The sequence below is a fragment of the Amborella trichopoda genome, chromosome 4, assembly GCF_054954075.1.
Source record: "Amborella trichopoda isolate Santa Cruz 75 chromosome 4, AtrichopodaSantaCruz75HAP2 v2.0, whole genome shotgun sequence".
NCBI lineage: Eukaryota > Viridiplantae > Streptophyta > Magnoliopsida > Amborellales > Amborellaceae > Amborella > Amborella trichopoda.
Genome location: NC_142339.1, coordinates 6927036 through 6942014, shown reverse-complemented (window position 1 = coordinate 6942014; position 14979 = coordinate 6927036). Strand labels below are relative to the sequence as shown.

Genomic DNA, 14979 nt, shown 5'->3' with positions numbered 1-14979 from the left:
TTCTTTTTGTTTTGAAAACCTACGTCTATTTAGTATTTTCAAAATTTGAGAATAAAATCAATTCTCAGTTTTTGAAAATCCTAAAAATGAGTATTTTGGGAAAGAAAAACCAAAACATGAGTATGAACCTAAATTTTAAAATTGGTAAAAGATTTCCCTCTCCCGCAGGTGTAGGAATTTGAGGGCCTCTTATAAATATAACTAGTAGAATGCACCAAAAGTTGCAGGTGTTGGCGTGCGTGTAATATATTTATTAATGATATTTTGCAAAGAAAATAAAATTACAAAATCTAAAATGAGAACATAGAATGAAAGAAAAATTAAACTAAATTTTGCAATAAAATAAAAAAATAAATAGTTTCTCATACATGTAGAGTGAAAGCGAAAGAGAGATGAAATACTTTTCACAAATAGCAACAGTGATTGAAATACTATTTGTTTGACTATTAGACATAAACTTAACGAAATGAGTAAATTATTTATCCATTATTTTGAATAACACATAAAATTTTAATATATCAAATTATGTAATATAGAGAGGATATTATTTTGATTATTATTTCAATTATAATAATATTTAGTACTTACAAAAATAAGTTTATATTATATAATTATTCCTATTATTAAAATAGATTAATATGAAGTACCTAAAAACTAATTAATATTATTTAATTAAAATTCTAATAGTACAACATAATTATTGTTTTTATTTCTAATCAAACTATATTTAATAAGGAAAAAGTTTATATACAGCCAAGGCTTTAAACAATCAAATTAGAGCCCACAAAAATTTCACTAGATATCTAAACATCTAGACGTTGTTTTGATGTCTAAATATCCTAAAATTGATCATCTCGACATCAAGATGCATTAACATGAGAAAAAAATGGATTTCAAGTTTTGGAAATAGTGTATCTTGTAACAAATTTTTGAACCGTCAATTATCAAGATTTTCAAGTTTTCAAAGATATTATTGATCTACACTCTTTTTGAAGCTTTAAAATTTATAATTAAAGATGAAAATATACGTTAAGACTATCACAAAGATTTGCAGTATTGAAACGACATTTCTCGACACTATTTGAAGGTGCACTATACTTTGATTATTTAGAGCCTCGGCTCTATACAAACCACATCCATTTAATAATGTTATACTAAGTGAATTATTATATTTCAAAATTATCAAATTTGATTATCATTATTCATGTACACATATTCATCACATTTATAATGTCGACCAAATAAAAAAAAATAAACAAAATATGAAATGTATCTCTATAATAATATTATTACTACTATATAGTTACACATCTGATAATAAAATCTATCATTATAATTATATTCTTGATATTTTTAATAATCATTATAGTTATTTTAGTAATGAATATTATAATATTTATGAATTACAATTAAAATATTCTCATGATGAATTATCATCATGTTAATTATTATTGACAAATATTATTGGCCAATATAAAATGGGTGCGGTTTCTATAGAACCTAGGCTCTAAACAATCAACTTAGAGCCTACCTTTAAATAGTGTTGAGAAATGTATTTTCAATATTGGAAATCTTTGTGATAGCTTTAAAATACATTTTCATATTTATTTATAAAGTTTAAAGACTCAAAAATAGTGTAGATCGACATATCTATGAAAAACTTGAAAATATATAATTGTCATAATTGTATACAAAACTATATTTATGAAAATAGACACAAAGAGACCATTAATCTTTTGTATATGGGTCTCAAACCGGTTTCCCCTAAAATCTCCCTTTTTATATATATATATTTTTAAAGATTATCTAATTTTTTTATGTCCCCGTAAGTTCCCATCTCTTAAGTCTCTATTTTATTTTATTTTTTATTTTTAATTATTGTTTTAGATCATCGATGCAAATTAAAAGGCTCAAAATACCCATGGGAATATCCCTTGGCTCTAGGTAAGAGAGAATAATATTAATTGGTATTGTGATCCTTCACTTTTTATTTTCTCACTTGGGAGAAATTCCACAGTTATATTTTACTGGTCTCTTTGTGAGGATTAATATGTTTGATTAGGTCTAGTACTTGCACATTTCCAGCTAAAAGGGCACGATAGTTATTAGATATAGCTAGATGGTATTTTATATAAATCACATTTGATTGCATCTTTATTAATCTTAGAGAACAACAGTAATATGTATTCCATTGTCGTCTAGAGGTTAGGATACTTGGCTTTCACCCAGGCGACCCGGGTTCAAGTCCCAGCAATGGAAACGTTTTCTTTTTGGCGTTTCAACTTGTTTTGTAGTCTACAATTTAAACTTCTAGTTAAATGGCGTCTACAGTTTAGGTTTACAATTTAGGTATTAAGATCAAACGGTGGGTAGATCTCTTGATCAAAATTGGATGGTTGGATGATAGGGGAAGCATAGGTTTACAATTTAGGTACTAAGATCAAACGGTGACTTTTTTTGGAGTCTACAATTTAAAGTTCTAGTCAAATGGCGTCTACAGTTTAGGTTTACAATTTAGGTAGTAAGATCAAACGGTGGGTAGATCTCTTGATCAAAATTGGATGGTTGGATGGTAGGGAAAGCATAGGTTTACAATTTAGGCACTAAGATCAAACGGTGACTTTTTTTGAAGTCTACAATTTAAAGTTCTAGTAAAATGGCGTCTACAGTTTAGGTTTACAATTAGGTAGTAAGATCAAACAGCGGGTAGATCTCTTGATCAAAATTGGATGGTTGGATGGTAGGGGAAGCATAGGTTTACAATTTAGGCACTAAGATCAAACGGTGAGTGGATCTCTTGATCAAAATTGGATGGCTGGATGATAGGAGAAAGAATAAATCTTCTATAGTATAGGGGAAGTATAGAAACTTTCCATTCACTAACTTCTAGTCAAATGGAGTCTACAATTTAGGCAGTGAGGCCTTGCATACTCCTGCGGGAGTACATCGGTCACTTCCTCGGGCAAGAGAGCTGCTAAGTAGGATTTTATCAATAGTTAATTTTAGGGTCTATTTTAGAGTTAAAAGTTGAGTATTTTTAAAGGTCGAGTTTTCTATGCTGTATAAAACTTATACATTCTCCCTATCCAATACTCCTGCGGGAGCACTTAGGTCACTTATTCTCTTGGGCAAGATAGCTACTAAGAAGGATTTTATCGATAGAAAATTTTAGTATCTATTTTAGAGTTAAAAGATGAGTACTTTTAAACAACAAGCTTTCTATTATTTCCTTATAGCACAAAACTTATATACTTTTCCCTATCCAACCGTCCATTTTGAAATCACAATATCATATCTTTACGCTATTTTATTTTTAATATTTTTTATAAAATATTTTGACACCAAATTTTGGACATCCACTCCTCTTTTAAACACACATGTAAAAAATATAAAAAAAAATATTCAATAAAAAAAAAACTCTAATACCTTTTAAAGTTTCAAAGAGGATTTTGGTCATTATATTTTATCAAAAAATTATTTTTAATATTTGTCTTAGGTGTACCCCATTGATATGTAAAAAAACTACAAATAAAATAATCTTAGGCTTCAGATCTAGATCAAGCGGTCAGTGACTCACTTGATATAAATTGGACAGCTGGATGAGTGGGAAGTATATATCTTCTATGCAGTAGAAGAAATAATGTAGAAACCTTTCAATTTTTAAACAAAAGAATCTATTTTAGAGTCATAATATGAGAATAAAAAATTTGAATTCTTATATAATCAGATTTGAAATTGGATATACCCTGTTCAATCTGTTATTTTTTTCAAAGGCATCTGATTTTTTTTTCTTTTTTTTACTTATTTTGCATTTATTTTTAAGGTTGGTTTTAGTTCAAGGAGGTTACATCCTCAAATTTTTTGGTCCTTAAAAAAATACTTAGTAGATTATGTTTCACCTGAGGGAGTGACTAGATGATATGATCTTTCGCCCTAGTGTTAAACTTCACCACGCTGATTTTTTTTTCTTTTGTTTTTGGGAATCTATTAACTCATAATTCCATTAGCTAAATGCAATGTGTCACCAACCTGATTTTTTTTTTTTTTTTGGGAGTCTATTAACTCATATTTCCATTAACTAAAGCCTAAAGGCAATGTAGAGGCCTTCAGTCTTCTTGAGTTACACTTCTTCTTAATATGAATATTCTTATCGACCTAGCACATGCTATCCATTTTTCATGCTTGATTTTTATTATTCTTCAAGTTGCTTTTTTTTTTGGAAAAAGTCTATATAAGGATGCTACCTTATATTGTAGAACTACGGGCGCCCCAAAAAAATCCATCGGAAAATGTAGTTTTAATGTTGAAAAACCATTTGATTGATCATCTCGACATCGAGATGTATGACTATGAAAAATGAAAGGACTTTAAGTCTCAGAAATAGTGCATTTTACAACATATTATCTACGCCGTCCATTTTCATGATTTTCATATGTTTATAGATCTACTTGATTTTAACCATTTTTGAAATTTAAAATTTTATAATTAGATATAAAAATAGATTTTGAGATAATCCTCAAAACATTTTACATCAAAATTATATACCATGATAAACTTTGAAGGTGCACCTTACCTCTACATTTATAGATGCATTTGTATGCAAACTGCATCCCTTTTTTTTTTTGCCATCGACAAAGGAGTTGGCCTGATGAACATGATGGAAGATATCGTCAAACCACCTATCAAATCCATTATTTGACACTATATTGAACAAAACTCTCATGGGATATGCTGCTATTTTCTATACCATCTCACCACATTTAGCGAGTCTCCCTCCACCATAGAGTGGGTGCCCAGATTTCTAGTGATGAGAAATCTTAGACCATAAAGGACGGCCTTAAATTATCTCGTCTTGGTCTTTTATACTATCCATTGCTTTTACATACAAAAACTACCTAATGTGATGGGGTATGGACGTATTTTCACACCAATTAGTCCTAGTGAATTTTTTAAACCAAGTGGCATCCAGTTTTTTTTTGGGTAAATAACGTCTAGTTGGTGCGAAAATACTTCTATACTTAATCACCCAAGGTAATTTTTTCACGCGTAACAAATGTTGAAAAAGATGGACTGTTCAAATAATAACACAACTTTTCAAAACCTTCAAAGGACAATCTCACATTTAACTCTCTTCCAATCAAAAGATGCTCTTAAGAAAAATGGAAACAGTTTATATAAGTTTGCAACCTTAAAATGTGGACTTAAAGATGCACCTCAAGAATCCATTGGAAAATATTGTTTTAATGTTGAAAAACCCTCTAATTAATCATCTCGATATTGAGATATATGAATAGGAAAGAAAAAGAAAGATTTTGAGTTCTAGAAATAGTGCATCTTGCAACACATTATCTAGACCGTCCATTTTCAAGATTTTCATATATTTCTAGATCTACCTGATTTTAAACATTTTTTTAGTTTAAAATTTTATAATTAGATATGAAAATAGATTTTCAAATAATCCTAAGAATTCTTTATGCCAAAATTACATGATAAAATTTAGAGGTGCTCTTTAATTGGATTGTTTAAGGTTGCAACCTTATAGAAACCCCATCCGTAAAGTGAATATGGAGTAAATATGGAGGGTTTTTGTCAACTGATATTTTGTATTCTCCTCATGGGTATGTATGGAGCCTAGGCTCTAAACAATCAAATTAGAGCCTACCTTCAAATAGTGTTGAGAAATGTGGTTCCAATACTGGAAATCTTTGTGATAGCATTAAAATATATTTTTATTTTTATTTATAAAACTTTAAAGCTTCAAAAATAGTGTAGATTGATATATCTATGAAAATTTGAAAATCTTGAAAATTTACGGTCCAAAAATGCGTTACAAAATACCCTATTTCCAAAACTTGAAATCTATTTTTTTCTCATGCATATGCATCTTGATGTCGAGATGATCAATTTGAGGATCATTGGGCATCAAAACAACCTCTTTTAATGAAATTTTTGAGGTAGGCTCAAATTTGATTGTTTAGAGCTTCGGCTCTATGTAAACTTTTCCCTTCTTTAAATGCCCTACTTGATTGCAGTGTACCATTGCGTTTTGGGATTGTATACAACAAATGTAGTATATTGTTCCTGTCCTGATACTACTTGTTGACTCCATCCATTCGCAAGTACGGATGGTGAAGATGAACCATGGAGGGGACGACTCCATTTCCCAAGCGAGGAGTGGTTCAACTCCGCCATTCATTATGAGAATCAATGGCGGAAGCTTATGAAATGGCGCTGGCCAGTTGAAACTTGAAACCACTTCCACATGAGAAAATAGGAAAGCATATCATGCAGTGGTACATGCACCATCCATTCTTATTTACGTAAGGTGTAAACTAGCCACACCCAAGTAAATATCATTTTCTGATAATCCATGCCCAAGTGAATATCATTGTGAGCTACAATTAATCTCCAAAATCCATTACAAGAGATGTAAGGGTAGATGCAAAGCAGGTAAATAGTTTGGGTCCAACATGACTAGGAGGTTGAACCTAAAACTGACTGGTTAGGTCTTGGCAGGACCAGGTCCAAGTCAAGTGGACCCAGACTTGACCAGCAAAACCCACCTGAGGGTGGTGTCTCCAAACTTGGGCCAGGCCACAAGGTGCACTGGCCCAGTTATCACCCCAGGGTAGATTTCCCTTGGTCCATCGATCCCTGAGTGTTTTTTTTTTTGTAGAAATGATCTATGCTATACATTTTATAGAAAATTTGCTAAAACTTGTGGACCTATGTGGCCCTTTCAAGTTCCCCATGTCTAGATCATTTTTAATGTAAGCATGGGGACAACATTCAACACGATGAAATAAGCCTTACGGCTCTACAAAGCTAAAGATGAAATCTTTCCATAATTCTATTTCCATTTAGTAAAAACACACACTAAAAGAAACATGAAACATAATTTAAGAAAAAGAAAAACCGAAAAGAGGAATAAAAAACCAAGAGTAAAGCCTATCCACCCGAGACCTTGGGTCCCAGTCCTCAGCAAGAGAGAGCGCACATCTCTCAAACAAAGGACTCGGACACTAGCAGTAAAAGGGTATTTCCAACAATTCAAAACACCTTTCCCAGTTTAGATAAGTGACTAGACCGACATTTACATGACCACCAACTGCTCTATAGAAACCAAAATCCCCACAATCTTCACACTCTTCCTATTTCAAGAGAGATCCCCCAACACCAACATTTCCATCAAAAGAGCTGAATTTGAAATGTCCAAACTCCACCCATGTATTTCAATTTCTCCACATTCATCGACCATCAGCTGAAGCGAAGGACTCAGCAAACCCAGTAGGCTTAGTTGGTATGCTCGAACCTGTATCCTCAGAAGCAAAGCCAAAGGCCCCCGTTGCTTGTGAATCACTTGAGGCTTGCCATCTCTTTACAGCCTCAGGTAAAGGCAAGTCAAGATCAACCCCATAATACTCTTCAGGGTCAGCCTCATCTTGTGGCTTCCAAACATTAACAAGAGATGACAAAACACCAACCACATAGCCCATATCGGGCCTTTGAGTTGGGTCTCGCATTGTGCATTGGAATGAAAGTTCGGCGACTCGTGAAATGCTCTCTAGAGTCTCCTCAGAGGGGGGATCAAGAGATGGGTCAATAAGTGCTTGGAGGCCACCATTGGTTGGGAGGATGCGGCGAAACCAGGAAGAAAGCACCACGCACTCTTCAGTCTGATTCTCTTCTAACGCTTTTCGGCCAGTTATTAGCTCCATGAGGATGACGCCATAGCTGTACACATCTACCTTGACTGAGACACGAGGATTCACTGTCACAACAGTAGAGATAAAAATGGTTAGTGATTTGTTATTATTATTGAGTTAAACAGTTATTTGAGTGCTCTGATAAATCACGGAAGGGAAGGTAAACTACGATCTATAGTGATATGGTTGTTAGGGTTGGCACCATCTAATGAATCGATTAGATGGAGATGGAGGGTGAGCGGCACATAACATAGAATTAATGACATGTTTGGTGGGACCCATTCTCACTCCACCATCGTCCAACTGGTTGATGGGACTGTGATGACCTTTATGACCATATTAATACCATAAGATGTTACCATGAGCATTCAGATCATAGTATGCTTTCCCTTGAAGGGAAATATGCTTTAATCTAATGGACTATATTCTATTGGGGGTCATCACCATCCAATGAAATAGTGATTGGTAACAGAGATATTCAGAACCAACATAACAGGATCCAAGGCTCACTCTTTTTCCATCGATGTCCATCATTTCATTGAATGGTGAGACTATATTGTCTTCCATGGTCCATTATATTATTGGTACAAAATATGGTCCACTTCCTGCCTTAAAAATGTCCCACAATCACAAGGGAAGAAGTCCATGTGATTCCCATCCAAATTCTGAAATGACGGGATTCACAAGATTTCTATTTAAAAACAAAAGGGGTGAAGAGATGTTCACTTGACCAATATTCAATTTTGTATGGGGCCATTTTGAGTTTTGAATATCAGACAGCAAGCTTATCAAGAACTGGGCATTTGCAGGCAAGTTCCAAGGGATCAGGTATCGTTTGTGCGTGCTAGTGTTTTGGTGAACTTTTGGAAAAAAGGGGCCTAAACAAATCACTTATCACTTCAGGATAATTAGGCACATAAAGGAAACAAAACAGCCACACATATTACATGTGAAAATGATACTCTTTGCTAGCAATTCTTGACCAAACAGAAGTAAAAGCTATTGGCATGTATGCTGTTGTATGCATTTACTATCTGCCATGCCCAGTGTTCCAAAAACTGGTTCACCCGGTGCCTAGGCTCCAGGCGGACCCCAAGGTGTACATCCAGGCCTGGGCGGCCCTCATTGGACGCCAATACCTAGAGGCCTGGGCGGGTGCCCAGGGCTTGCGCCCTTTTTGTGAATAAAGTGCCCTTGAGGGACACTTTGAATCATTTTTAAATCACATTTATTTCTTAAGATGCCTTTGGAGATATTTTAAACCTCCAAAGTCGAAAAAATATTGGAATCTAAGCCCCAAATCTATTGATTTTGAGATCTCTGTGAATCGAAATAAACTTTAGATTGCAAGAAACATCCATAAACGTACCTCTCATTGTTGGGATTTTTTTTTGGGTGATATTGAAGAGATTTGAATACTATTGCCATGCTTTCTAGCTTGATTATGGAATATGGAGAGTTGAATAAACTATTGCCGTGCTTTCTAGCTTGACTATGGACTATTGAAGAGATTTTTTCTAGGTGCTAGGTGTTCGGCGCCAAGCCAGCCGCCTAGCGTCTTTTGAAACCTTGGCCATGCCAAGTGAATGAAGTAGTCCAAAACATGCATTGCACATTGAAATTTGCTGATCCTCATGTGCTGAATCCATTAAAAAACCTTATGAAGCTCTAACGGAGTATTAACATGGAAACAAACATTTAAGCAATATTTGGAAAATGTCTTAATAGTCCTCATAATTTTTTCTTCATATTCATGAAGGACATTTAGGAATTTATATAACTGAATCTGTATGAGCTCAAATGACAAATATGACCAACATTGTTGTAGAATTTGTGGAAGCAGCTGGTCTTTCAAGAAGAATCATAAGGTGTTGATTGCCTTTCCCTTTTTATCATTGGAGCCTTTGGATTTTGTAGGTTGCAAACATTGATGCAACCACAAAATCACAAGGGAATGATAATAACAATGTCGTAGGCAAGTTGTGTCATAGTTGTTAGGATCAAGAGCAAGATTGGAAGCGGGAGCAGAAGCGGGATGAGGATTGGGAGCATGGGATCCTGACAGGATAGAAGCTCCCTCTGTTTGGGATCATTGTGCATACAGCCTAAATTTTTAGGGACCTCGATCCTAACCTGTAGGAGAGCTAGATACCAACTTTTCAGTACCACAGGATAAATTCTAAATGTCCGACACCAATCTGGTTAGAGCATCTCTTTTCTCTTTGAAAAAAATATATAGAACATGATTTTGCAACGTAATTACTTTCTTTTTCTAATGGATGTTTATTTAAGAATTGCTACCTTGTAACAGAACAATCCAACATGAATATGATTTATATTGATTGATCCCCAAAGGACTGGGATTGTGTTTCTGCGTATGGGGGATCCACCCAAAGTCTAGCTCCAGGAGTGTGCAATTGCCAAGATCACCACCAAGTTGGGAGACCCCGGTAACAAAAGGTTGTGTACTCCAAGGAATAGTTAAAATAAAAAAAATCAATGGCAAATGCATTAGAGCTGTGCAACCAAACCAAAAATCTTTTAATAAGATGCAGTGTAAAACACCTTGTCTTCAAGGAAGATCACAGTGCATTACAAAAAAAAGATCTTTATGAAAGGTATGTACAGCAGATTTGATATTAATATATAGGAGGATTTCAGGAGAAGGATAAGGGAATCCCCTATTTCGCAGAATGCCTTAATCTCGTGAGGAAAAACAAGCAAGAACTAACACAGTTTAGACTTTAGATCAAATTCTCATTTGTTGTTATAACAAGATAACAATAATCCCATAAAAAGGACAGGGTAGTCTTTGGTTATTAGCAATAATTTGTTAATTGCAGGAAACAGAGAGGTGAACCTGCCAAAAAGCTTGTGGGAAAGGGTGACTAAGCTGTAAGCCAAGGACACAGTATGCCCTAAGAATATATGTAGCGATGAGAACTCTTTTTGTCAATTGTCAGAGAAGGGTGATCTACTCATCATCATCATCATCCGAACCTTATCCTAACTATTTGGGGTTTGCTACACGACTCGTATTCTGTCATTCTCCTCTATCAAGGGCCATACTCTCAATAAGACCATAGGTCACTATATCTTTTCTCACTACTTCCATCCATGTCTTTTTGGGTCCTTGCCCTTTTAGAGCCTTCCATTTGAACCAAATTGTACTTTTTAATCGGTGCTATAATAAGCCTATGCTACGCATGGCCAGCCCACCAAGTATACTTTCCCTCATCTTATCGCCTATTGAAACAAAAGGGTAATCTACTAATGCTGAATGGTTCAATACAAAAGGAGAATAACTCATGGAGGATCTCAAACTTCTCTTTTTCAGATTTTGGACAGCATAGAGAAGATGGAAAGAAGAAATAACAGAGCAAATATTGGCCAAGGAATGTGTTAAAAACTAGATGAAATGGTTAGCAACGGTTCATCATTATCCAAATTTTATATGGGCCGCTCACAATCTTCATGTTAAAATGATTTTCATTTTTCCCCAAATATCTGTTGGCAATTATTTCCTCCAGTTATCAATCTGAACACAAGCATCAACTCTAGGTCGTAGTCTCCATTACAGTACAAGCAACACATAATTGTATAAACCTAAAATACAACAATATAAGCTTCTGGTCTTGGCGATATTCTCCACATGATGCAAGCAATCCATCATAACACAAGGATCATTCCAATGCCTTCTCTTACAAAAGGAACCAAATTATTCTATCCTGTTGTACCTAGAAACGAACAACTAAAGGTCAATTGATCGCATAGAATTTGGGAAATTTACATTCCGTTGAAGCATAGCTCCTTATGGGTTAACCAAAATTATCCTCTTAGTGTTCTGGGGTTTCTAAACATTTTAAAATTTCTCTTTTTAATTGTTAAAATTCTGGCATTTTTTTTTTAATCCTTTCGTTTCCACAACTTTCCAATCTATTTGTGTTGCTCAGTGCCTCCAAGGACACAATGCCACAGCCCTGTTGCACCTCATTCCTCGAAAGGCAACTCATATTATTTTAACTGGAATTGAGAGCTCAGATTCTGAACGTTAGGTCAGTTGGAAAGGCTCTTCTTCCACGTTGAGGCAGTGGTTTGAATTTGGCTCACCCCTTCAAGAAATAACTAGGAATGAAGTGTGCGTGCAACAAGAAGAAGATAAAAAACCCACAAAATTCCATAATTAATGCAAAACATCAGAAAGAGAAAAGAAAACCTCACTTGTGTACTCAGGTGCGAGGTACCCGAATGTTCCAGCCATCTTGGTCACTTGGATCGAGACCCCCCCCTGGGGGGCCAGCCTCACCAGCCCAAAGTCCCCAACCTTCGCTGTCATATCCTCTGCAAGCAAAACATTCGAACTCTTCAAATCCCTGTGTATGAATTTCTCCCTTGCAAGACTGTGCAGATACTCGACCCCTCTCGCTACATCTAGAGCCACTCTCACTCGCCTTTCCCAATCCATTGGCTTCCACTCTCTCTCTTTCCACTTAAACAAATGATCACTCAGTGCCCCTTGTGCCATATACTCATAAACTAAGGCCCTCTCTGACCCCTCCCAACAATAATACATCAAAGTCACCAAATTTCGATGTCGAAGCTTCGAAAGACTAGCAATCTCAGCTTCATACTCAGTTAACCCCGTATCTCCAATAACTCCGCCCGCCATTCTCTTCACCGCCATCATAGTCCCATCTTCCAGTTCTCCCTTATACACAGTACCAAAACCCCCACGGCCCAATTCGTTCTCTTTATCAAAATTCTTCGTAATTTTTCGAAGAGTTTGTATTCCTATAGTTGGAACCCTATCATCGACCATTTGAACAAAGCCGTGATGGGCATGAGCCATTGAACCAGGGCTTAGCTCCATGGTTCCAGGGCTTGAACCCAATATTGTCACTTTTTGGAACTCAGAACCTGACCCTGAGTGGGTTGGGTGCACCACAATTGAGTGAGGTTCCAATGCTCTAGGGCTGCGGACTCGCCTAAACTTATGTTGCCTCCTTCTATAGCAAAAGAACCCTAACCCACCAACCACAAAAACCCCAACTAAAACCCCTATAACAACCCCTACGATCGTCACCACGTTACTAGACTTTGACACTTCCCCGATGGTTTTAGGGCTTGGCTTGCCATTTTCTGGTGATGGAGCCGCAGGTTCAGAGCCGCCACCACCATGATTTCCATCCTTACCAAGATCTGGGTTTCCATCCTTTATCAAATTAACATTCTGTCCAAAATCTGGGATCTTTCCTGAAAGTGAGTTGTCTGACACATTAAGCACTATTAGCTTCGAGAGCTTGGTGAGCTCAGGTGGGATGGTTCCATGGAGGTTATTGCGCCCAAGCAAGAGCCTCTGCAAAGACTCGAACCTCGAAAAGTCAGGAGAAATGGTTCCTGTTAAATTCAAGCCCTGGAAATTGAGTATGGTTATGTTACCTTGAGAACTGCAAGTAACATAATTCCATTGATTACAAGGATCATTTCCTTTCCAATTAGTGGCAAAATTGTCAGGGTAACCCAATGGTTCAGCTATTGATAGCAAGCTATTCACTCGAGGATCACAATCCCCAGGAACATCTAAGCAGAAGCTATTTGTTTGAGCGACCATATCGACTGAAACAATGGAAGGAAGAAACTGAGGCAGAGGCCCCTGAAAATGGTTATTGGTTAAAGAAATGTTTTGTAGAGATTTAAGATTCGTAAGAGATTTGGGAACAAGGCCTGTAAATTCGTTATCTCGAAGCCTCAGCTCCTCCAAAGAAGTGAGTCCAGAGAAATCAGGCAATGGACCGGAGAAATGGTTTGAATGTAACCAAACTTGAACCAAGCCAGTCATGTTCTGAATCACTGAAATAGAGCCATTAAGCTTTGACACCTGTTGATTTTGATTTTGATTGTTGAGCCATAAGAACCTCACAGGAGATCCTGAAAAACTCTGAGGCAAGTTTCCATAGAGATTGTTATAAGCCAAGGCCAATGTATTTAGGCTTGGCAAGGCTGAGAAGATATCAGGTATTTCTCCATATAAGTTAACCGTATTTGCAGAGAAGTTTACCAGACTGATCAATTCCTTCAAACTCTCCGGTATTCGCCATGGAGAAAATGGGTTATTGTCTAAACTAACAGCTGTCAATGCTATTAAACCAGAGAAGAAATCACCTGGTATTGAACTGAAATTATTCCTTTCAATAATCAGGATGCTCAAAGAACTAAGACCTTTTAGAGTAGGCAACGGCCCCGAAAGCTGGTTTGACATGAGCTCGAGCCTAACCAGAGACGAAAGCTTGTTGAGATCATCCGGTAAAGTTCCTTGAAGACTTTGGTGCCCTATTTGGATGGATTCAATCCTACTTTGCGAACAATAAACCTGCTTCCATGAACATGGATCAGTATCAGAGGTCCAACCAAGGGTCTTTCCAGCATTGATGCTAATGGCGAGCTTCTGCATAACACTAGCATCGTTGGGATCAGTCTGGGCTTCTGAAAACCCTAAAGCCACTATCAGGAGCGCAAAAACCGTCGCCTTTTGCCCCAAAACCGCTTGTTTCAGAGCAACACCGCCATTCTGCTCTCTCTTCTTCATCTCGGAGAGAGAGAGACACAGCAGAAGAAGAGAGAAATGGAGAGAGGACTTGTCACATAGTACGAGTGGAGTGCCAAAAGTGGTTTTAGGTTAGTAAGAGAGAGAAGTTTTTTAGAGAGAGAAAGAACAGAGTGTAAGATAGAGAGAGAAATAGAAAGAGGAGAGAGGTTGGCTTAGAGAGGAGAGAGAAGGAGAACCGAAAGTGAACAAATGTTTCATGCGGGCTGGACCGCCTTCCTACAATACGCGGTCAAGAAGTATAAAGCATCCCTCTTAAAGATGGACGTACATCATTTAAAAAAAAAATTGTACTTATATAATTATTATTTCTAATTTTCAAATTTTATTTATTTATTCAATCTCCATGTTAAAAATTATATATTTTTTAAAAATTAAATTCAAATTATATTTACAAAATATACATATTGCCAAGCCGGCGTTTGCGGGCTGGCCGCATGCGCAAGAGAGGGGGGATGGAGATAAGAGAGTAGAGAGGTTGACAACTTGGGTTGGTGATGAGAGAGAGAAAGTTTTAGAGAGAGAAAAATAGAAAGTTTGGGAGACAGAAGAGAGGTGAGATATTTGGGTAGAGAGAGAAAGAGGAGAGAGATAGAGAGGGGGAGAGAGAAAGAAGAGAGTACAGGGTGGCGAAAGAGCGAGGGCACATGGATGGGGCCCACGCTATTG

General features: G+C 36.4%; 1 protein-coding gene across 1 annotated transcript; it reads right to left on the bottom strand.

Moving 5' to 3' along the window:
• Nucleotides 1-6830: 6830 nt before the first annotated feature.
• LOC18421727 (receptor protein kinase TMK1) lies at nucleotides 6831-14518 on the bottom strand. The gene is made up of 2 exons (XM_006826532.4): nucleotides 11928-14518; nucleotides 6831-7771 (listed from the first exon to the last, which is right to left on the bottom strand). The coding sequence occupies exons 1-2, from the start codon at nucleotides 14290-14292 to the stop codon at nucleotides 7248-7250; spliced, it is 2889 nt and encodes a 962-aa protein (XP_006826595.2). The 5' UTR covers nucleotides 14293-14518; the 3' UTR covers nucleotides 6831-7247.
• Between the last annotated feature and the right edge of the window lie 461 nt (nucleotides 14519-14979).

What these genes read in the sequence shown, in the direction of transcription:
- LOC18421727 (XM_006826532.4), bottom strand. Translation starts at nt 14,292, where the DNA reads ATGAAGAAGAGAGAGCAGAATGGCGGTGTTGCTCTGAAACAAGCGGTT. An exon ending in CCTCGCACCTGAGTACACAA is followed by an intron (nt 7,772 to 11,927) that starts GTGAGGTTTTCT and finishes CTGTTGTGACAG; the next exon opens with TGAATCCTCGTGTCTCAGTC.